Below are 24530 nucleotides of genomic sequence, written 5' to 3' on the forward strand. Positions count from 1 at the left end.
AAGCAAGAGGATAAGGAGTAAATCCTAAATGTGAAAGATGAATATAAAAAAGTCTACCATTTCATGTGTGTAAAGCATTGGTAGCGAATTCTCCCAATAATACATGTGATGAAGCACATGTGACAGCAGCAGCGTCACCCCAGGCCCACTGAGCAGCTTCCTGAGTACTAGAGTCCAGTCCTGAAGGAGCCCTGAGCACTTACAAGTTGGGCCCAGCCAGTCAGGCTGTAGTTTAGCTGCAGCGTGCTGTCAGTGGCCCTAAAGACTCCACTCACTCCTGGACAACTGACCTCTGAGAGCACCATGTTTGGGTGCCAGGTTGCCAGTAAGTGTTGGGCTAACTTCCCGGGGACTACTAGTACCTCCCCCATATGAGCCCACTAGGGTATATCATGTCCCCCAGTGCTTTGTAGTAAGCAGTGAGTGCACCTGGGCCCTAATTTTAGAGGTGATTCTCAACCCAGTTGTCTCTCACACATCCTCCCACCCTGCCCACCCCCAGTTATTATTATTTGAATTTAATGTGTTTGCTGCTTTTTTTTTTCAATTTTATGAGAAAACTATGAATATAATGTGAGAAATGTTTTTGTCATTGATGTGTTAAATGTTTTTTGTTGTTGTTTTGTTTTTTGGAAGGTCCCAGAATACCTTAACCATGTGAGTAAGCGCCTGGAAGAGGAAGCAGACCGAGTGATCACTTACTTAGACCACAGCACACAGTAAGTACCATCACCAAGAGCGTTTCCTTCTCACAGGCTGCATATCAGAATAGCTCGTACCTCTGGTTATTGACCCAATACTCTGAGGCAATTTGTTTCCAGGGCCATGCTTTGCCTGTAGTATGTCTGTGCTCAGCCGTTGCAAACTGTACTCCTTACCACATGTTGTCACGAGTGGACTGGTCAAGGAAAGTGACACCCTTAGCATCTGGTGCTTTGCTTGCCTGACAGAATGTCACTGAATACAAGACTCTTCACTTAGAAGCTTTTTATTACTTTTAAGTGTGTGCACTGTGTGGCTACGTATGTGTATGTGCAGGTGCCTGAGGAGTGCAGCTGTGAGATCCCCCTAGAGCTGGGCTCATAGGTGGTTACGAGCCACCTGATGTGAGTGCTGGGGACTGGGCTCTGCGCCTCAATGACAGCACTGTGCACTCTTAGCTGCTAAGTCCTCTCCCTCCTCCCCCCACAGGAAGATTTCTGAGATGTCTTATGAGGCCATTCTTATGATACTGTGCACTCTTCTTTCATTTGTCTTTTTCCTCTAGACTCTTAAGTTGATGAGCAGATAGGGAAATAAAAAGGGAGAGAGCATGTGTGTTTGTACATGTCATGTATTGCATACTGCTGAGAGGACATGGAAACATGGGCGGGGCGGGGGCACAAAGGAGACATGGTGACCCATGCGAAGCCCAGTCCTTGTGGGGTTTGGGGACAAGAGGAAGGAAGGGGTCAGAATCTCAGGAGATGTTGCATGTGAATTCAAGAAATAGCGCCTTTCAGAGAGCGTGTTCTCAACCTCCTCCTGGTTTGCTCTTCTCACCATGTCCCCATTAGCCAGAAGGTCCTTAGATGCTGCCCCTTGACCTTGGGCCTCCAGAACTGTCCCTAAATAAACTCTTGTTCTTTATAAATTAAAAAAATAAGCCAGGCGTGGTGGCGCATGCCTTTAATCCCAGCACTTGGGAGGCAGAGGCAGGTGGATCGCTGTGAGTTCGAGGCCAGCCTGGTCTATAGAGTGAGTCCAGGATGGCCAAGGCTACACAGAGAAACCCTGTCTCGAAAAACCAAAAAAATAAATAAATAAAATAAATTAAATTTAATTTAAAAAATAAAAAAGAGAGCGTGTTCTCTCTTCAGTGAGGGATGCCATGGTCCTAGTCCAGAGCTGTGCTGGAGATGCCGGGCGGCTCAGGGGGATTGACATGCTCACCACATTCCCATCTGATAAAGGAGATGAGTTAAAAGGAGGCTGAGCAGAAGCAACCAGGGAGAAGCAGTGGCCATACTGGGCTCCCCTCGAAAGTGATAGTGTTGGGCCACTCCCATCTCTGGACTCCATTTTCATGGAGGGTGGGATATAACCCTGTCTTTCACCATAAGTGCTGTGAGATTTAAGTAGGTTGAAATGTTCCTTATCATAGTGGTGCACGCCTTTAATTCTAATGCTCAAGAGGCAGAGGCAGGTGAATCTCTGAGTGCAAAGCCATCCTGGTCTACATAGGAAGTTTCAGATCTGCCAGGGCTACATAGTGAGACTCTGTCTCAAAAAAAAAAAAAAAAAAAAAAAAAAAGATGATGATGACTTTCTGCCAAGCCTGGTGACCCAAGTTTGGTCACCAGGACCCAACATAGCAGGAGAGAACTGACACCTCAGGGTTTCCTCTGGTGTGTCCACAGTGCACAATATAAAACACTAGTACTTGGGGGCTGGAGAGATGGCTCAGAGGTTAAGGGCACTGACTGCTCCTCCAGAGGTCATGAGTTCAATTCCCAGTAACCACATGGTGGCTCACAACCATCTTTAATGTGATCTAATTCCCTCTTCTGGCCTGCAGGTGTACATGCAGAGAGAGCCTTGTATTCATAATAATTAATAAATAAATCTTTTTTAAAAAAATAAAAACACTAGTACTTGGCACCAAACCCCAGTAGTGTTCCTTAGAAATTCTAAAACAAAGGCTTGAGAAACGTCTACAGTTAATCATTCCTAGAATAAAACAGATTCTCTGTCATTTTCTGAAAAGAGAAAATGAGTTATGAGTAACAAGAGAAAGCCACGATGCTGGGTGTGGTGGGTGTGGTGGGTGTGGTGGGTGTGGTGGGTGTGGTGGGGCCCCTGTAATGCCAGTACATGGGAGGCCAAGAAGGAGTGGGTCTCTGAGTTCAGAGCTGACTTGTTCTACATAGTGAGTTCCAGACAGAGTGTTGGGGGCAGAAAGGGAGCACCAGGAAGACCATTTCTGTACCTGTGATTGTAGTGGTCAGGCCACATTTTCTACCACCCCATTCTGTGTGGTGCTCATGTGCCCAGACTCATAGGCTGTTTCCATGAGCAGAATCCTGCCCAGTAATCATGGGGTTGAGGTGGAGCTGTAGGAGTTTCTCAGACCTAGAGCAGACGATGAGACAAAAAGTAGAAAGGGCCAACCTCTAGAAGCCTGCGTTGCCAGTACTTCCTGTATTACAGAGGTAAGGAGTGATGCTGAGAAGACAGTGGAAGGCAGAGTAAGTGCAGCAAGATTGTGGCCAGTGATAGAGGAGAGCGGTTGGTCTAAATTATGAGAGAGTTGCTAGTTTGCCACAGAAAATACTTAACTCCGTGGATGGTAGGCCTGGTGGTGCCTCAGCACAGGAGCAGGTCAGCATGACAGTGAACACAGACCAGAGCACTCTGAGTAGGCATAAGCATGGCTTAGGCTGCATGGCTAGGTGTGGTCATAATCAGAACCCAGTGTACAGCACATGTGCACTGCCACACCCAGGCAGACTCCTCAGTGCTCACTGCCAACCGGTCTAGACTTTCCTATGACCTGTTGTGTTAGTCTGCAGGTTGTGTTTAGAAATGTTGCTGCAAGAGCCAGGAATGGTGATGACCAACTATAAGCCCAGTACTGAGTAGTGGAGGCAGAAAACCCATGTGTTCAGCACCAGCTTTGCTATGTATTGAGATCCTGTCTGATGGAAAAAATAAACTGCAATGAAATCTGGCTTTGGAGTCATCAGCAAAAGCCATAATTAACAGTCAGCTTGACGAAAAGCTTGTTCTTTATCCCTCTGCCTGCTTGTCTGTAGGCTGCCTGCTGTGACTTACCTCACCTTGGTAGCTAACCAGCCTCTGCTATGGACACTTTGTTTGCTTTTACAGGAAACCACTGATTGCCTGTGTGGAGAAGCAGCTGTTAGGAGAACATTTGACAGCAATTCTACAGAAAGGTAGGTTTCCCCAGTCATGTGTGATCTTAAACGGGGTTCTAGTCTTTAACTTTGGAAATATTGTCTATAACTTCAGAAACTGTTGTTTTTGTAAGACAAACTATTGTGACACTTGTTTAATGAGTGTGTTAGCCCCCAAAGGAGTGCGTGGCTAAGTGGTGCAACTAGGATCACAGGCACACACCACCCTTGGCTTGTAGCTTGGACCTTTTTTGGCTTTTGGGGACAGGGTTTCTACACTCTGTGTAGGCTTGGCTGTCCTGGACTCACTGTGTAGACCAGGCTGGCAGAGATCACCTGCCTCCACCTCCCCGGTGCTTGAGATTACCGTTGTACACCACTACTGCCTAGCCAGCATGCAGTTCTCTAGTGTTAGTTTAAAAAGAAAAAAAAAAAAAAGACTGTGTGCTGGTAGTTTTCAGTCCTGCTTGGCATGCTAAACTACCTTGGAAGGTTTTCATTTGTTCTTTTGTTTTTCAAGACAGGGACTCTCTGTGTAGTGGAGCTGGCTGTCCTGGAACTCTCTTTGTAGTCCACTCTGGCCTCGAACTTTAAGGCCTCCTGAGTGTGGGGATCAAAGGCGTGGGCCACCGCGCCTGTGTGAAGGTTTTCATTTGAGAGAGAGCCATCCCCACTGTGGTGTGCTGTAATGTCGAACACCTGTTATGTGCAACATCTCCACGCACGCATAGGGCACATGCTGATTGCATAAGAGTCACCAGCATCTGCACCTCATGCCATTGCTTCATAAGTTAGTTTCAGTCTGCTCTCTTCTAGTTCTTCATAAACTATACACTAGGTTACCATGAGCACACAGAGGCCTGCACTCTTCCCAGACGGTGATTTAACTGGAGAGGGATAGGATTTAGATTGATAGCTCTGTTATCTTCAGAATAGCTGTAGGAGGGGCTCTCTAAATATAACCAGTTACTCAGTTGCAACTCAGGGTTTATAAATATATCTTTCTTAAAGGCTGTCTTTAGAGGGTATTATACCTCTTTGCACATAATATTAAAGCCATAAAGCATAGTATTTTCATCTCTCACCCCACTTTTAAAAAATTTATTTAATTTTATTTTTTTATGTGCATTGATGAAAGGTTATCAGATCCCCTGGAAATGTAGTTACAGGCAGGTGTGAACTGCCATGTGAGTGCAGGGAATTGAACCTGGGTCCTCTGGAAGAGCGGCCAGTGACCTTAACCACTGAGCATCTCTTCAGCCCCTCCCACCGTACTTTTTATGGTCTGTAGTTTTTGGCTTTAATGTTGACACATTTAGCACAATCTTCATTGCTTTTTTTTTATTGTTTTGGTTTTTTTTTTGTTTTGTTTTGTTTTTCACCCCTTCACTGTGAGTTACATCTCTAGAAATTACAATGAACACAGGCCACTTTTTTAAACACTTAGATACCAGTGTAACTTGTTATAACTTTATTGTTCTGTGTCACCATTTAAAGTCATTTAGTTGTGATAGGAAACTACAGCTCCTCTCTTGATCTTTGAATGTCTGAAGGTTTCCTTTTGAGGGAGCACCATTCCTGCCAACATCTGGTAGATTCTCCTCTGCCCAGAATCTGCCCAGAGAGTAATGCTGCTCTCTGTGAGACCCATGTGAGACTTCCATACAGGAGCCAAGTAAACCCAGAAGAAGAGTGTGCCAGGCCTCTGCTGCCACAGGCTGTCCATGTAGAGCAGTCCCTCTGAGGTCGTTCTGCTCTGCATGCAGAAAGACCAAGGCTCACATGGCTGCTGCTGCCCCGGCACCGTAGTCTGTGGCTGCAATCTAGATGGATGGGTTTTTTAGTGAGAGTTTTGGTTTCTTTAAAACACAGAAATATTACGGGAATATGTTTTTGTTTTAATCCCATGTGTGGGGATATGCGGGCGGCTGCTTTGCCGCAGCTGACTATGATTTACCACGTGTTCTAGCAGGGGCGTGGTTTTGCCAGCTGCAGATAGTTTCTGTATTTGGAATTCTGGGAATTTTTCAGTGGATATAGAAATGCTAGGCCCCTGAGAGGCTAGATTGCCCACGGGCTGGGTGCTTGGTGGCTGGTTGTGGTTTGTCAAGTAGTCATGTGCAAAGAAATAAGAAGAAGAAATTAGACATTTTGTCTGAGAAGATCAAACTTGCTCCAGTGAACTCAGACGCCCCTGGTCAGCAGGAAGTGTCTAACGATAGCTTTGCCCTCTTTCCCCTCTATCCTCTCTTCTCTCCTATCTAGTGCTAGGGGATTGAAAGAGTGGAGAAGGGTGAAAGAGAGAAAAAGAAACCCACAAAGTAGTAAAAAATCTGGCTACAGGGTTTCTCAGTGACACCACACAAAAGCCTACCGAAGTGCATACTTTCACTCAACACTCTATCTACCTACCTAAAAACAGATGCACTCAAAATTGTGTTGTGATTTTTTTGTTTTGAGGTTTGTTTTTTGTTGTTGTTGTTGTTGTTGTTGTTTTTGTTTTTTGTTTGTTTGTTTTGTTTTTTGGTTTTCGAGACAGAGTTTCTCTGTGTTACCCTTGGCTGTCCTGGACTCACTTTGTAGACCAGGCTGGCCTCAAACTCATAAAGATCCACCTGCCTCTGCCTCTCCAGGTGCTGGGGTTACAGGCGTGTGCCACCACTCTGAAACAATCTTTCAACAAATATTTTTTCTGACTAATAGTGGGGGGAAAAAACCTCACTGGCTGTGGTGGCGCACACCATTAATCCCCGCACTTGGGAAGCAGAGGCAGGTGGATCTCTGTGAGTTCAAGGACAAGACTGATCTACAAAGAGATTTCCAGGATAGCCAGGGCTACACAGGGAAACCCTGTCTCCAAAAAACCAAAACAACAACAAATAAACAAAAACCTCAAATAATTTGCATTATTAATTTCTCAGGGCAAATACTTGTCTAAATATTTTTGATTCATTATTTTTGTAAAATATAAGAGCTTTAGTGAAATGAGAAGGTAAATAATACATTCCCAGAATTAATACTCAAAAAAATGAAATTCACCCATATGAGCCATCTCAGGCATTTAATCAGACAGTGAGCACTGTAGCTGGTGTATGCTGCAAGTCGCAAGTGTGTGTTCTCACTCATGAGTGCTGCCTTCCTGCTGCATGCTACTAGGGCTCGACCACCTGCTGGATGAGAACAGGGTGCCTGACCTCACACAAATGTACCAGCTCTTCAGCCGGGTGAAAGGAGGGCAGCATGCTCTGCTGCAGCACTGGAGCGAGTACATCAAGGTACAGGCGGCACCTCGATGCACCCTACAGAGGGAAGGGAACCCTTGTGAGGGGTCATCTGCTCTCCCATTTTCCAGATCACCTAATGGATGTTTTCTAAGATGAAACCAGCAGTGATGGCCACTGTCCAGGTGGACGCCTGCAGTGTAGTGATAACAGCTTCGCACCCATTCATGTGAATGCTCTCTCAGTTCCACAGCCATGCTTTTTGGCAGCAATCCGTAGTGTGTTTACTTATCGGGCAGGTTCTGCTCGCTGAACCGATAAGCACCTCGGTCCAGCAGCAGCCACTGGTTTATCTGCTTATCATGCGTGACTCTGCTCACTGTGACCTGCTACACGCTTTATTGGTATAGCAGTTTTGTCTGTCTACTGCTGTGTTTCTAAGCCCAAGTTAAGATTTACTGCCTCAGTCTACCTCTCTGTTCCAGGCATTGTGCCCCTCACTTTCCAGTACAGCACCACTCAGCATCCTCCAGGCGCCACCTGCCCAAGGGAATACTAAAGATATCCACAGTTATGGCCACTTATAAAGAGGGCACTGCCAGTATCAAGTGGGGAAAACCATGCCCACCACCATGCTGTGAGGGAGCACGAGATTCTTTAGCTTCTGAAACCGGTTGCTGACTTGGTTGTTTCTTGTTTCTATAGACCTTTGGGACAACCATTGTCATTAATCCTGAGAAAGACAAAGACATGGTCCAAGACCTGCTGGACTTTAAGGACAAGGTGGACCATGTGGTGGAGGTGTGCTTCCAGCGGAACGAGCGCTTCATCAACCTGATGAAGGAGTCCTTCGAGACGTTCATCAACAAGAGACCAAACAAGCCGGCAGAGCTCATTGGTAGCAAAACAACCCAGATGCTTTTCCTGATTTACATTTAAACAATGTACTTTACATTGTCCATGTGTGTTCCTACTCAAGTGCAAGTCGCAGGGCACTCAGGAGTCCTTGCACCATGTAGGTCATGGGGACTGAACTCAGCTTGGCAGCAGGCACCTCTCTCATTCAGCCACCATGCTGGCCTCTTAAGTGCTTTTTAAATACAGGAAAAGAATGCCAGGTGTGGGCACATGCCTCTAACCTGAGTCCTCTGTGGGCAGAGGACTGGTGGATCTCTGTGAGTTTCACAGATGTAGGCTATGTAACCTACATAGGAGGTTCCAGACCATATATGATAAGACCTTGTCTCAAAAAAAGTAAAATGAAGGCTGGATGTGGTGCTGCACACCACTTTGATCCTAGCACTTAGGAGGCAGAGCCTACATAATGAAATTCTTTCTCAAAAAACCAAAAACTTCACATATTTTTCCCGATCGGGTTGAGGCCTTAGGAGAGTACGCCTGAAGCCGCAGGTCTCAGACACGGGGGGGCTTGATGAGCTGGGTTGACAGAGCTCTAGACCTGCCTCGATGGTCATGGCCATCCCTGTCCTGAGCTGCAGCCCGAGCCAGCTGTGTTCATGAGGACTTTGTTCTGTTGATGCTCTGTGGTTATTAAATATCACCAGGATGATCCGTGGAGCCCATTATCCCCACTAGTTAGTAAAGTCTCACTGGCTTCATAGGAGAAGGGCAGAGTGACCCTAGGGAAGTGTGGTGTGACAGCACAGAGCAGCTCTCATCTGCGTGCATGGCCATAATATTCCACAATAAGAAAAGAAGACAAACTAAAAGGGGGCTAGGAAGAAAACTCCTGAGTAAAATACTAGCTATACAAGCATGAAGACCTGAGTTCAAATCCCCAGCACTCATGTAAAACCGGCAATGGTGGACTCTGTTCCCCAGTGCTAGGGGCATAAAGACAGATCTCAGAAGCTTGCAGCCTGCTGGACTACCCAAATCATTGGGCTTCAGGTTCAGGCCATGCCTCAAAAAAAAAAAAAAAAAAAAAAAAAAAAAAAAAAAAAATGCGGTAGAGAAGTGGTTTAGGAAATGCCCCAAGACCCACCCTGGCCTCTGTACACCTGCACAAGCAAGTACATGTATATACCACACACACTATGCGTGCGTGTGTGTGTGTGTGTGTGTGTGTGTGTGTGTGTGTGTGTGTGTGTGTGTGTACGTGTACATACATCTTTTTGTGTTTTGGTTTGGTTTTTCAAGACCGGGTTTCTCAGTGTAGCCTTGGCTGTCCTGGCATCACTTTGTAGATCAGGCTGGCTTCGAACTTACAAAGATCTGCCTGCCTGTGCCTCCCGAGTGCTGGGATTAAAGGCGTGCTCCACCACACCTGACTACATACATCATTTTTTAAAAAAAGAATAGAACTAATAAAAAGCCAGAGCAACCCAGTGGCTGTTTAACCAGACTTCTGTGTTTCTATGGAGAACTAACAACCCAGGGACTTGGGCTTCCAGAAGCCCTGGGCTCTGTCATGAGAGTATGCCTGGCAGTCCGGTCCATCATGTACACCACCACCAAGAAGACTTTGGCTCCTTAGAAGCAGGACATCCCAGTTGGAATGTCCTTACCCCTGAGTGCACACCATAGCCTTGGCACCTGAGACCTCAGGAGAAGTCTCTGAGAAAGCCAGCTGAGTTTTTTTTTACAGCAGATTGGAAAAGGGTGCATTGTGGTACCTGTGGCACTGTGTCCTAAAACCCATGTATGAAATCTAAGGTTAGAAAAGAAATGCATGCCTGCTTTTTAAAAACTCAGGGTCTGGAGAGATGCCTCAGTGGTTAGAGCACCTCTGCTCTTCCAATAGACCTGGATTCCATTCCCAGGACCCACATGGCAGATCACAACCATCTATACCTCTAATTCTGGGGGTCTGACCTCCAGCAGTATCTCTACTGCTTTGACCCCACAACCATTTTCTCACTGGAATTCTTGCTCTTTCAGCTAAGCACGTGGATTCCAAGTTACGAGCAGGCAACAAAGAAGCAACAGACGAAGAGCTGGAGAGGATCCTGGACAAGATCATGATTCTGTTTCGTTTCATCCATGGTGAGAAAGGGGGTGCGAAGTGGCCAGATGAGCGTGCAGACCTGCACCCAGGAAAAGGCGCTCCCCTGACCTGGAAGTAGTGCCAAGGAGCTTCTGGGCAGTGGAGTGCTGCGTGTATACCAGCTGTCTCAGGTCTTGCTCTTCCTGTTTGCACAGGTAAAGATGTCTTTGAAGCATTTTATAAGAAAGACTTAGCAAAAAGGCTGCTGGTGGGGAAGAGCGCGTCCGTGGATGCAGAGAAGTCCATGCTGTCGAAGCTGAAGCACGGTGAGCTCAGGGCGGGCCGCTCCCCGGGCGGGCGCCATGCCAGCTCTTTCTCACCCTTCCTTCACGTACGCAGAGTGTGGAGCTGCGTTTACCAGCAAGCTGGAGGGCATGTTCAAGGACATGGAGCTTTCCAAAGACATCATGGTTCACTTCAAGCAAGTGAGTTGTTCTTCAGTAAAACTGGTGCAGTGGGTCTAACAATCTGTTACATTTGTAGCACACACTGAGTAAAGAAAACCATTCCAGTGACATTGGAACACAATGTTCCAAAGCCTGAAGCACATGTGAAACTGTTCTAAAAATCGCAGTTTCCAAGCTGGACTCAGAGGTGCACACCTTTAATCCCAGCGTTTGGGAGGCAGAGGCAGGCAGATCTCTTAGTTTAAAGCCAGCCTGGTTTATACATAGCAAGTTCCAGGATGGCCAGGGATACATAGAGAGCCCTTGTTTCCAAAAAAAAAAAAAAAAAGAAAATTACATGTATTATACATTAAATTATATACATGTACGTACCATTTCTTCTTTGGTGCATTAAGTATTTGTCTACTTACTTTGTCTTTGATGTCTTTGTTTTTAGCATATGCAGAACCAAAGTGCACCAGGCCCCATTGACCTCACAGTGAACATCCTGACCATGGGCTACTGGCCGACCTACACGCCCATGGAAGTGCACCTCCCTCCAGAGGTGAGTGGTCAGCAAGCCCACTTAGGCCAGGCCTGTTTGTTACCTTAGTGTTGTGGGAGAGAGATTTTCAAGTCATTCTCTCATGTTTGCTCATCCCTTGAAGGTAGTGTTTGAAAATGGCCTCTTCGGTCATAGAGGCACCTTCCCCATCGGCCATGTCTTTTTGCTCTCCATCAGCAAGGACGCTTGTGACAGCTTACCTGGATGATCTTCATTTGTATCACAGGTTGATGTCAGCGCCTTGGTCATGGTGGTGTCAGGACTTTTGCACTGACTATGATCTGAAGTGTGTGGAGAACCTGAAGTGGGGCATGGAGCTGTGGGTTCCACAGGCCACACGGTCAGTGGAGCCGAGAGACTAAACCCACAGCACGCGGTCAGTGACGAGGCTAAACCCACAGGCCACGCGGTCAGTGGAGCCGAGAGACTAAAACCCACAGGCCACGCGGTCAGTGGAGCCGAGAGACTAAAACCCACAGGCCACGTGGTCAGTGGTTCCGAGAGGAGGGGCAGGGCAGACCACCTGGCCCAGTGACTCTGTCCTCAGCACAGGGGTGAGGGCCTTTCCAGCAGACAAACTCAGAAACTGGGTCAGGCTGGGCCTTGAAGGTCTCTGGTGGAAACTTTTCAGATCCAAGACTGTGTTCTCAGTTTCATTGTTTGGACCCCACTGGTCTCTGTGATGTTCTCTGTTTGTCTCCATCTCTGCCCTAAGTGTCCTCACACCACAGAGACAGCTGTGTAGCTCAGCATGCAGCTAGCATGTTTGCTTTCCCCTTGGCTGGATGTGGTGCCCCATGCTTCCATATTCCTCCTCACAGAACTAAACTAGACCTGACCAGGTGTTCCCACTGCCTGAGATCTGCCTGCACCTGCCATGTGCCATACATAGCCTTGACTACTGGAGTCGTGTTCATTTTGTTGTCAGGCATGTTTGTGCCTCAGCAGAACCTCTTCCAGACAGCGTCCATGTTGCCTCTGCCCCGGGAGCCATGCTTGGTCCTGAGATTCATTTCTCCTGTCCAGTAGGCCTCTCAGGACACTACAGGGTGTTGACTTGTTCTGAAATGTCCAAACTTATGAAAGTGTACAGGATGGTTCCTGGAACGCCTGCTTAGCACTGGCTGTGTGGATGGCATCTCTTTCCTGTTCAGCAGGCTCACTGCCTCAGTGCAGTCCTTCCAGAATTGCTCCCAAGCACCTCTGATCAGGAAATGCTCACTAATATGAGTCCTTCATCCAAGCTTTGCCAGCTGCCTCAAGTGTACCTGTAGTAGCTACCATGGTCAGTCTTGAGTGGTCAGCACGATTGGATGGGCACTGACATAGGTTAGCAAAGCACGCCTCTGCGTGTGTCTGTGAGGACATTTCTAGAGAGGAGTATATCAAGAGTTTCAGACTTGTTTGAATTGGCTGATGGGTTCATATGTCACGACTATAAGAAGGTCATGGAATTGTGGAGGAGAGTGGTGTGTAGTTGGAGAAGGCAAATAGACCCTGGCACTGCTGCTTTTGATCACTGCTTGCTGCTTCCTGGACACTAGGAAGGACGCAGCACTGCTCTGCCACACCCTTCTCCGGGGCCTTTCTGCCTTGCCACAGCCCTAATAGTGATGATGCCTCCAAACTATGGCCTGAAACTGACCCAGAATGAATGCTTCCTTTCTAGTTGTTTTTCTCAATTATTTGTCACAGCAACGAACACTGACTCACAGTATTATGGTACCCCACTAGCCCTGCACAGTCAGAGCCACATCTCAGCCTCTGGATCAGTGTTCTGCAGATGTTGTTGAGGTGTCTTGTGATGTTGGGTCCTTTTTTTTTTTTTTTTTTTTTTTTACCTGCTGTTAGTGTTCTCTCTGTAAATAGTGACCTTGCAGAGAGTTGTTCAGGGTGGTGTAGACTGCTCATCTGTCCCCTGCATGATGACCCTTATTTGAACTGGCTTCACTGTGATGAGTGGAGTTGGTTGTCAAGTCCCTCTGTTTAGAAGCTGACATTCTGCTCTAAGGAGAAAGTCTCTAGTCTCCATTTAATATATACTTGTTTTTAGGTCTCTCACTGAACTCCTGGGTTCTTATTTACTTACTTTGGTGCCTACACCATCCCAGATCTTTCATCTGCCTCCTTGGACCATATCTTCGTTGTCTTTGAAGACATTTTTGTTTTCTAGCAGATGATCTTGGAGCCTTACCTGATACTGTATTTTTCAACTGTGACAAAATACACCTTCATGTAGAATTTTCCTTGTTATGGTGGTGCAGTAAAGAGATGAAAGCTCTATACCCTTGGGTGGCCTCCCTCATCTTGTCCCCTTGGGCTGCAGCCACTCTGCTTTCTGTATGACTTTTTGCCTTTGCTGGCCCATGATTGCGGGCTCCTGTGCACATATGTGCTGGCATTGCTGCTGCTCCAGGACTCCTCATGGTACAGTGTATGCTAGTGCTTTGCTCCTCTTCCAGCTCTGTCACAGTCTGCTCAGCTGCTCACTGAAGGATGGGCCTTCAAGCTCCTTCTGCATTTGGACTGTCATGAACAATGTGTTCGTGAAGATGGTGTGAATGCCTGTGCTCACTTCTGGATAGATGGGTTCTGCTTTTAATGGAGCTGAGCAGTGTGGGCAGCTTACACTGCCTCAGTGGGTGAGAGGTGATGTCTGCCTGATGATGATGCAAGGCATCTTTTCATGTGTGCCGGACACTTGGGAGCTTTGGCGCACTATCTGTTCAAGTCCATTTTTGAGGTGTCTTGTGTTGTGTTCTTCACATGTTCTGGATGCTGGACTCTTAGCAGAGAAGTGATGTGCAAATATATTCTCTCTGTGAGATATCTTTATACTTTCTTGAAAGTATCTCTTAGTTTGTTTTCTGTTGTTGCTGCAACAGAATTCCTGAATCTGCATAAGTTAATTACAGAGGCTGGAAGGCCATGGTCAAAAGGCTGCCTGTGATAGGCCATCAAGTAGAGAGGGGTTCAGGAAAGGCAGCCACTAAGCCAAGCTCACAGCCTTGGTGCCTTTGAAGCCCTTTAGTCCGTTCTCTGCACGCGTCCGTGACTGTCCTGCTGGTCAGCTTTTTGTCGCTGTGACAATACTTGAGAGAAAGAACTTACCAGGAGATTACAGCCCAAGGTCACCTGGACCCACTGCTTTGAGACAAGAACATCACAGCAACATAAGCTGTTAGGATCAAAGCTGCTCATCTCATGGGCCCAAGAGAAGACAGGGACAGGCGATACATTCAAAGGCATATCCCCTGTGGCCTGCTTCCTCCACACAGGCCCAGCCTCTGACAGCTCAACTCATGATGACGTCAGGGCCTCATGGTTCAGTTGCTTTACAAAGCCCATCACTGGCAGCCAGCAACCGAGCCCCTCCAGCCATGTCGGTACAAACTATGACAGTGTGTGACAGAGGGAACGGACATGCACTGGGCATGGGCACCATTTGACCCAGGATGGCCACATATGCTGATGGCAGTGAGTAGCAGGAGTGGGTGGGGCCTGAGTGTCAAGCACCAAAATAGACCAAAGCAAGATGTCACCATAGGGAACTATGAGATCTGAGCCCGTGAACATCGCCACAGGTAGCATGTAAAGAGCGTGTAGAGAACAACTGTCGGCCTGGAGCTGCATTTTCAGCGGAGCTCTGCAGCCTGTACGTTCTGCCAGGGGCCGGTCGGTAGTGGTGCACACCTTTAATCTCTGGATCTCTCTTGAGTTTGAGGCCAGCCTGTCTACAGAGTTCCAGGACGGCCAAGGCAACAGATGGAAACTCTGTCTCAAAAAAACAAAACAAAAAAACAAAACAAAAAAAACCTCATCAACCAAATAAATAGATAAATGGCTTTGCCATAATAAATAAATAGATATATAGGAAAAAAACAGAGCTGTTGTCGTCAGGATGTATGTGCTCAGTGTCTCCTATGTGTCTCTTGTTTTGGCAGATGGTGAGACTTCAGGAAGTTTTCAAGACATTCTACCTGGGCAAGCACAGTGGCCGGAAGCTGCAGTGGCAGGCCACCCTGGGCCACGCGGTGTTGAAGGCAGGGTTTAAAGAGGTCAGCTCTCTGTCCTGTGCTCCTGCTTCTTCCTTTTTGGCAGGGCGTTAGGAGAATTTTCAGATTGTTGTTAAATTTCCATAACAATGAAAGGCAAGATTTTTCAGTATGATTCAGCAGTAGCTTTTCTTGGTCAATAAAAACAGCAAGGGATAGCCAGGCGTGGTGGCACACGCCTTTAGTCCTATCTATAATGAGATCTGGTGCCCTCTTCTAGCCTGCAGGTATACATATGAGCAGAATATTGTATAAATATTAAGTCAGTCCCCGCTCTCCACTCAGCTGTGGAGAACATCCTGTCCACTGGCTGGATCTGGGTAGGGGTTTGATGTTTACTGCACGTATTGTCCTTGGCTGGTGCCATAGTTTGAGCAGAACACCTACGCCCAGATCTGCCCATCATGATGTTCTTCTTATAGGTTTCTAGGACCCTCTGGATCCTTCTGGTTCGCAATTCTCCCATATTTCTCTCACCTAGAGTCCTAATAGGATGTCCTCACATCTATCTCATAAATCTTTTTAAAAAGGAAGAAAGAAAGAAAAAGAAAACATAGTTAGGTGTGGCTATGGGCTAAGATGTTAGTGGATCCTGGAGAGGGACTGCAGGTGTAGCTGCAGGCAGAGTTGAGCTGTGCAATATCATGGATAGTGGCATGTGGAAGTTTGACCACGCAGACCAAAACCTTTTACTGCCTTAGTTTCAGTTCTAGGAAGTAACCACTTTCCATGTCTGCAAGTGCATGTGCCAGGTGTGTGTGTGTGTGTGTGTGTGTGTGTGTGTGTGTGTGTGTGTGTGTGTGTGTGTGTGTGTGTGTGTGTGTGTGTGTGTGTGTGTGTGTACGTACACACCCACACGCTGAAAGAGTCAGGAAGCAGGTCAACATCCTGAAACTAACTACAGCCAGCTGTGAGCCACCTGCTGCAGGTGCTTGTCCCCCATGAGAGCAGCAAGGGCCATTGCTGAGCCTTCTCCAGCTGCTTCCTCCCTTCCCTCCCTCCCTCTCTGTTAGCTGTTTTATCTTCCTCCTGTTGTAAACTGCTAAGCCAATAAACAAGTTTTGTCATGTGCCAGGAAGCCTGGAAAGGAATCTTTCAAGACTTCCGTACACGCTCCTCTGAAGTCACTTCAGTTAGAGTTGGGAGCCGTTACTAAGACATTTTCACAATCAGTGGGTAAGAATGTTCCCTGCAGAGCTGTTAGCAGCAGTCATAGAAGGAGCAGGCATGGGCTACACACACATATGAAAGACACATGTCACCAGGCAATGCATGGGAAAAAGCTTTCATGTTCAAATCTAACTTTAGTATACAAATCACCTATGCTGCAGGACACAGTGGCACACACCTGTAATCCTAGCACTCAGGGAGGCAGAGGCAGGTGGATTGCTATGAGTCCAAGGGCAGCCTAGTCTACAAAGTAAGTCCAGGACAGCCATGGCTACACAGAGAAACCCTGTTTCGAAAAACCAGAAAAAAAGAAAAAGGGACATGGGATATCCTAAGGCAGAATCTGCCCCACAGAGCAGCTGAGCAGAGGTACATACTGAGCTTTTACTCCTGTTTTGAACAAGGTGTTAAAGAGCATTCTGAGGCCTTCCATGCGTCACCCAAACTCCCCGTGCTCCGCCTGAGCCTCTGGGGTTCCCATTGCCACCCACCCAGAGCCTCAGAAAGCCATGTGTAATGGTGGTTGTTCATGAGCCCAGCAGCCAGAGGCAGAGACATGAGGAGAGAAAGCTCAAGGCCACCCGGGTGTTATATAGCAAGACATTGTCTTAAAAACAGTAACAGCAACAGACAAATAAATGGGTCTGATGCCTGGAAAGTAATGCTCAGGATCCCCTGCCTCAGCCTTTCACTGCTGGCTTATAAGCATATGTTGTCATGTCCAGCTCAAGACAAGTATAATACCCAGTAATTATTTCATTCTCTTATGATCAGTAACATAATTTCTTCTTACTTGGTGGCTGTTAGTCAGTTCTGAATCCCCCCAGAAAACAGTACATACAAAGCAGCATGTTGTGACTTGCGAAGTGTCCAAGCTCAGCTTCTGTGATGGCTCCATTTTCTTAAAGGGGAAGAAGGAGTTCCAGGTATCCCTCTTCCAGACGCTGGTGCTGCTCATGTTCAATGAGGGGGATGGATTCAGCTTTGAGGAAATAAAAATGGCCACTGGCATAGGTAAGAAGACTCCTTAAGACTTTGGGGTTTGCCTGTCTGTTTGTTTTGGAAGTCATGTCACATTGGCTATCCTGGAGCTCACAGAGATCCACCTACTTCTGCCTCCAAGTTGCTTGGATTAAAGGTGTAGCTCAGTGGCATGCACAGGACCCTGGATTCCATCTGCCGCAATAGGGGAAAGAAATTAACAGAAGGTGTAGACTCTGCTGTCACACCCGTGGTTTCTGTCACTGCTGGTCTCTCGTGTTTTGTGACCATTCTTGCCTCCTTTGCCTTCCACAGAGGACAGTGAGTTGAGAAGAACACTGCAGTCTCTTGCCTGTGGTAAAGCACGGGTTCTGATTAAAAGTCCCAAAGGAAAGGAGGTAGAAGATGGAGATAAGTTCATTTTCAATGGAGACTTCAGACACAAGTTGTTCAGAATAAAGATCAATCAAATTCAGATGAAGGAAACCGTAAGTGCTAGCTTCCTCTTTTTATTCATGTGATCTCACCAAGGAGTCTTTAGCATTTCCAGTAATGCCATTAGAGGTCGAGCTTATGTCTAAATCTAGTGCAAATATAGAGTCTCGGAGTAGTGTCCTTTATGTATCTTTTGTTACTTTCATGTTATCAGTAGAAGTAAAATCAAGAAATCTGTTTAACAGTCATGCCCATATGAGAAATCATACTTTCCTATATTGAATGCTAGCACAAAAAAAGCACATGGAATTTCCAGAACTAGTGCCTGCCCCTCTTCTTTGCCTGGCATAGTTCAATTGTTCCAAACTCAGCTGGGCTTGGTGGCGCACACCTTTAATCCCAGCACTTCGGAGTCAGAGGCAGGCGGATTGCTGTGAGTTCGAGGCCAGCCTGGTCTATAGAGTGAGTCGAAGACAAAGACCATATTGTGAAACTTTGTCTTGGAAAAAAAAAACAAAAAACTGTTCCAAACTTGGACATGGAAGGAAGAGGTCTCCTACGGTACCTAAGCAATTCCACAGGGAGCAGGCTCAGTTTTCCAAATCTAGACAAACTGAAGACCACAGGTGTCAGCCCTGGTGGCCTGAAGCTGACACCCACAGTGGGTTCTCATAGCCCCCTCCTTCTTAGAAATGCCTCGACTGGGGGCTGGAGAGATGGCTCAGAGGCTAAAGAGCACTTTCCGTTCTTCTGAAGGGCCTGAGTTCAATTCCTAGCAACCACATGGTGGCTCACAACCATCTATAGTGAGATCTGACGCTCTCTTCTGGCCTGCAGGCATTCATGCAGGAAGAATACTGTATAATAAATAAATCTTTAAAAGAAAGAAAGAAAGAAATGCCTCGACTATGGCGGTGTATTGGCGGGGCGGGGGGGTCTTACAAAGTGAAGAACTTTAGTTACCCCGAGTGATGTCATAGATTACCCCTCATTGTGTCACTCATCCTGAGGCTTTCAGTTTGCTGGACAGAAAATATCCTCCAATTGCTCAATAATACAGTATGAGGAACTAGAGTGAGGCCTCCATGGTTCAGAATGTTGCTCTTTCAGAGGACTTGGGTTTGGTTCCCAGTGTCCACATGGCGGGTCACATCCGTCCTCTGCTGCCAGGAGCCTTTGATATAAGCATTCTTATAAGAAAACTACTTTTAGGGGTGGTCGTTTGTGAAGAGTTATGAGCTTTTGTGGAACAAATTAACATGGAACAAAGCAGAAGTCATCCAAAGCCGGCCTCGGTCAGCTTCAAACCAAGTGTGTCAGTAGGAAGCAACACGAAGCACCTGTCCACTCTTTCTTCTTTGTGTCCAGGTTGAAGAACAAGTCAGCACCACAGAGAGAGTATTCCAGGATAGACAGTACCAGATCGATGCTGCTATCGTCAGAATAATGAAAATGAGAAAGACTCTTGGTCATAATCTTCTAGTTTCTGAATTGTACAATCAGCTGAAATTTCCAGTAAAGGTAAGTAGTCAGTGCAGCTGGGTGTTAGTGTTGGAGTCTAGGTGTCCTAGTATGGCCTGTGTGACGGCGAGGGCCCTATGGTGGTAGTAACTCCCAGGTACCTGTGGCAGTGGTGCTGATAACTGCTGGATTCAGCATTCACAAACTACATAGTGTTCCCTACTTTGGAGATGTAAGTCTACCTCAGGCTTGTCCCTCTGTTGTTCTAGAACTGAGCCCTGAGGTTCTGCAGAGCGTGAAGTAAAGGATGAGGTGGTGGCACATTACACAAATACGCCATAAAATGCATTGTCAGCTCAAAAGAAATTAGACTCTCAGGACCTGCAACCTTCAGCAACTGGAAGTCCCCGGCTTCATACCTGACTTGTCCTCCCTTATCAGGAGGATTTACCACACCGAGACAGACTGTTTAGTCAGTACCTCAGGGTAGATGTACCTGGCCCCTGCCCTCTAGGATGATAGGTACATAGCCCATGCAATCCTTTTTGTTGGTTTTCTACCTCAAGTCAGAGCATCTATTTGTCCTTTGCAGATGAAGTGACCTGGGAATGAAGTGTAGAGTATATTGGGCAAAGTTCTAGCCCCATGCTTCTATACTAATTGTATGTTCAGCCATATCTTGTAGAATGCATGGCCTGCCACTGAGTACAAGAGTACTGATGCCCCCTCAGCAGAGGCCCAGGCTCCCAGATGCTGAATGGCTCACTTCGTGCTGCTACACAAGGGAGGCACCTGCCTTTTGGACAGAGGCAATTCTGAGGCCGTCCACTTGGCCCTGGTTTTAGTTGTCCACGGAAACTGAATTATTTGACTGCACATGGTGGCACATGTCTTTAATCCCAGCACTTGGGGATAGAGGCAGGTAGATCTCTGTGAGTTTGAGTCCGTCCTGGCCTACATAGCAAGTTCTAGGACAGCCGCGGTTACACAGATCGACCCTGTCTCACAAAAGAAAACAGCAAAGATGGAGCTGGATAGTTGTGGCTGGTCACCTGCTTTATATTATATACACAGGACAAGTTAAAACAGTGAGAACAAGGTTCTGTAGTGATGTTTGTATAATGACAAAGACAGGCATGCTTTTACAGTTCCTTAGCAGAACACTCAGAACTTGTGGTTAATGCCATGTAGATGGAGCATATTGGTAAGTATGGGAGGGATAGGATGAAGATGGCTAGAGATGGTGCATACCTATAATCTTTACCATGGGGAGGCTGAGACAGGAGGATTGCTGCAAGTTTGAATCCAACCTGGGCCACCCAGGTCAGCCTAGGAAATAGAGCAAAACCCTACCTCAGAATCTCAGCAGGGCCAATAAGAAGGCTCAGTAGATAGGTGCTAGTCACAAAATGTGACAGTTGAGATTGATCACTGAGACCCACATGGTGGTAGGGAAGAGCCAAGTCCTACAGGTTGTCCTCTGGCCTCCACACAGGCGCCATGGCATGTGCCCACACTCTTACACCCAAAAGAAAAAGTGTAAAACAAGCATTTTAAATAATAGCAGCAGAGTAATGCCCCACCAGAACATAACCAGATTTTCCTTCTAAACATGTGTGAGCATGCTACATGTAGGGTCTGTCCTGCTTACATGCTACATGTAATAGGGTCTATCCTGCTTACATGCTCATGTGAGGAGAAAGCCAATATAGTCACTGTTCAGAATATGATGCTAGCATGATCATTTTGTAATCATCAGTGATGTGTGTGTAAGTCTGTCTGTTGTAGTGTTGCATATTTTGTTACACGTGCCATGTAGGATGTTAAGTCTGCATTTCTAAGTGCCCTATCCTAAAAAGTTTTGATTTCTCTTTTCTAGCCTGGAGATTTGAAAAAGAGGATTGAGTCGCTTATAGACAGAGACTATATGGAGCGAGACAAAGACAGTCCAAATCAGTACCACTACGTAGCATGATGAGCCAGCAGCCTGCGTCTCCCAGTGAGACGCGCTAGAGCGCGCCTGCAAGTGTGAGGCTGCTGTGCTGTTTCCAGGTCCCTGCAGCTGCCCCAATCTGGACACTGGGATTTGAAGCAGAGGATATGGTTCTTGGATCATCCTTCCCAGGGCACAAGGACTTTGAGATGACACATATCCTTTCCTCTCCACTTCCTCTTCTACTTCTTTAATTGTTTCTGTTACTCCCTGACTTTGAGTTGAGAAGTTCCTTCACAAGCTCTTGTTCCTCTTGCGGAAAGCCACGGGCTTCGTTTGTTGTGTGTGTGATTGTGGGACACAGTGGAAATACCCTAGAAGCTGCGCCCTCCCCAGATGAAGACTCAGAAACAGAGCCCTGGGCTGGTGGGCACTCAGCTCTGCACCCTGAGCACTGGCCTCTGGTTCTGTGTATTTTCAGAAAGTTTGAAACTTTGGCTTCTGTAAATCAGGTTTCTAAGTAAGGTCCCTGATGTGCCAAGAGGATACCATGTCTGTCACTCATAATACAGAGCCCGCCCAGAGGGCTACTCATCATTTGTTTAGGGGCATGAGGGGCGTCTTGTTCGTTCCCATGCTGGGTGAGGGTGGAAGTCCTGGCTTTGGGGCGACTGCTGTTTGACTGTTGAAGTTGCAGTTTGTGTGATTACCATAATAAAATTGGGCCTGGTTTTTATAGTCTTGCACAGGGACCGTCTTGGATCCCTGTTCTGGCGCTGTATGGAGCTTAGTTATTTTTGTCAAAAGACAAAGGACTTTTTGGTGCCTGGTGATATACTGTGTGTTCACACGTGAGATTGAGCAGTGAGAGCAAGGCTCCATAGTGGTGTTGGCATGGTGATGATAACACATTTTTGCAACATTTAAAAGTACTTTATATTTTACAGAGTAGCATGTTTCATTTTGATTAAAAGCTACCAAAGGAATTTTGATCATGTATAAGTGTTTAAAGCAATATTTTCTGGAATATACCAAGTTTATATAACTCGATTTTATGCTAAATTATTAAAGGATTCTCCCTTTTTGAAACATGCATGTTTAAAATATGACATCTTTTGTGTCCCCATATTAAATCTTTACTCTTTAAGTATCCTTTCTATATTTGTAAATTTTCATTTACGAGTTCTATGATGTGGTCTCTGAAAGACCAAATAGATTTCTATTTCTACTTCTTATATTTTAAGTTCATTGTGTCTACAGATTGTTAATATTGTAATTTAATGTAGACTTACTTTGAATAAAACTAGTTTAATTGGCCTTTAAATTACTTTAATAAAACATTCAGTATGCAGATGATACATCCCTCCTCGATGCTCAACAGCTTTCACAGCAAATCAGACAAAGCAGGACGAGCACAACAGCACCGTCCCCTCAGGACAGGGAGGAGCAGGGATACCGACTCTCACTTAGCAGCACTGGTCAGTGTCGTGGCAGTGTTAAAAATTAATGTGGAAGAACAGCGTAGAGAAAAAAGGGCACCTAGACAAAAAAAAAAAAAAAAGTTAGAAATTGCATTTCAAAAAACTTTTTCCCTAAAAAAACCTAAGAGAAATATATGAAAAGTTATGACCCAAAATAACTTATTCAGATTACATCTCGAGTGTTATCCCCTCACTTCTATCTTCCTGTTCCCTCCTCCCTCCCTCTTTTACCCTGTTCCCCTCCTCTAGGCCTGTGACAGAAGGGGACCTCCTCCCCACCATATAACCACAGCCTATCAGGTCTCTTCTGCATAGCCTGCTTCCTCTTCCTCTCAGTGCCACCAGGGCCTCCCCACCAAGGGAAAGTGGTCGAATAGGGGGCACCAGAGTTCATGTCAGAGGCAGTCCCCGCTCTCCACACAACTGTGGAGAATGCACTGTCCATTGGCTAGATCTGAACAGGGGTGATGAACAATTCTTTTTTGGTTTTTCGAGACAGGGTTTCTCTGTGTAGCCTTGGCTGTCCTGGACCCGCTTTGTAGACCAGGCTGGCCTCGAACTCACAGTGATCCACCTGCCTTTGCCTCCCGAGTGCTAGGATTATAGGCATGCGCCACCATGCCCGGCGATGAGCAATTTTTATGAAGACTCCTGAATATATGAATGATGTTGCACCACTCTGTCCTCTGCAGGGTTCAGATGGGACTCTTCAGCCACACCCTCTCGGTTAGTCAGAAGACTGAAGCAGAAGAATCCCAAGTTCAAGGACTGCTTGGGCTGCAGTGAGTTCAAGGGTCAGCCAGAGCACTTAATAAGCCTGTCTTACTTAAGGGGCCTAGATATGGTGGCGCACGCCTGCAATCCCAGCACTCCGGGAGGCGGAGGCAGGCATGTCTCTGAGTTCAAGGACAGCCTGGTCTACAAAGCAAGTCCAGGACAACCAAGGCTACACAGAGAAACCCTGTCCAATTTATTTAAAAAAAAAAAAAAAGAGAGAGAGAGAGGTTTAATGGGGAGCCAGGTGGTGGTAGCACAAACCTTTAATTCCGCCCCCCCCCCCCCCGCCAGGCCTCGGGAGGCAGAGGCAGGCAGATCTCTGAGTTTGAGGCCACCTACTCTACAAAGTGAGTTCCAGGACTATGACCTTATCTCAAACAAACAAAAATATTAAAGGGGGAAAAGGCTGGGGGTGTAGCTCACTGGTAAAGCTCTTGCCCAGCGTACTTTGTTTGCTGGTTATGTCCAGCCCTCAAAAAAGAAAAAAGATGTGAATTGTCTCAAACTTCTAAGGTACAGATAAGGCGCCAGGCATGGCAGCACATGCCTTTAATCCCAGCACTCAGGAGGCAGAGGTAGGCAGCTCACTGTGAGTTCGAGGCTAGCCTGGTCTACCAAGAGAGTCTAGGACAGCCTAGGCAACACAGAGAAACCCTGTCTCAAAAAACCAGAAAGAAAAAAAAGGTACAGATAAGGTGCCAACAAGATGACTCAGTAGGTAAGAGCACTGCCAGCAACTGATGATGTGAGTTCAATCCCAGATATCTGCATGATGGAAGAAGAGAACCAGCTCCAGCAGGCTGGCCTTAGACCTCCATAAGCACAAAATAAATGTTAAAAAAATTTTTTTTAATTTCTCTAAAAATGTGAATAGGGCCAGGCTCTAATCCTAGCACTCTGGAGACAGAGAGGCAATCAGATCTCTGTGAGTTTGAAGCCAGCCTGGTCTACAAAGTGAGTCCAGAAAAGGCAGGGCTCTTGTTACACAGAGAAACCTGTCTCAAAAAAACTAAAAATGTGTATGGGTGTTGTGTTTGTGTGATGGCTATCCTTGCTTGTCAACTCAGCTACGTCTGGAATTAACGAACATCCTAAGCAGCTGGGCACACACTAGGGTTTTTTGTTGTTGTTTTGGTTTGGTTTTGGTTTTTCAAGACAGGGT

The 24530-nt window shown here is 46.5% G+C and overlaps 1 protein-coding gene across 1 annotated transcript in view; it reads left to right on the forward strand.

Annotated features, from left to right (window-relative positions):
• The window catches only part of Cul4a (cullin 4A), a 39078-nt gene extending 17885 nt beyond the window's left edge, over positions 1-21193 (forward strand). Inside the window, exons 8-20 of the mRNA XM_051170041.1 lie at positions 637-719; positions 3868-3935; positions 7053-7171; positions 7823-8015; positions 10019-10123; positions 10280-10390; positions 10464-10549; positions 10968-11075; positions 15020-15133; positions 17209-17314; positions 17597-17769; positions 19085-19237; positions 21057-21193. Of these exons, the coding sequence (XP_051025998.1) occupies positions 637-719; positions 3868-3935; positions 7053-7171; positions 7823-8015; positions 10019-10123; positions 10280-10390; positions 10464-10549; positions 10968-11075; positions 15020-15133; positions 17209-17314; positions 17597-17769; positions 19085-19237; positions 21057-21152 (1515 nt within the window). The 3' untranslated portion in view covers positions 21153-21193. The remainder of the gene's footprint in view (positions 1-636; positions 720-3867; positions 3936-7052; positions 7172-7822; positions 8016-10018; positions 10124-10279; positions 10391-10463; positions 10550-10967; positions 11076-15019; positions 15134-17208; positions 17315-17596; positions 17770-19084; positions 19238-21056) is intronic.
• The last annotated feature ends 3337 nt before the right edge of the window (positions 21194-24530 follow it).

This window comes from Acomys russatus, chromosome 27, assembly GCF_903995435.1.
Source record: "Acomys russatus chromosome 27, mAcoRus1.1, whole genome shotgun sequence".
NCBI classification, from domain to species: domain Eukaryota; kingdom Metazoa; phylum Chordata; class Mammalia; order Rodentia; family Muridae; genus Acomys; species Acomys russatus.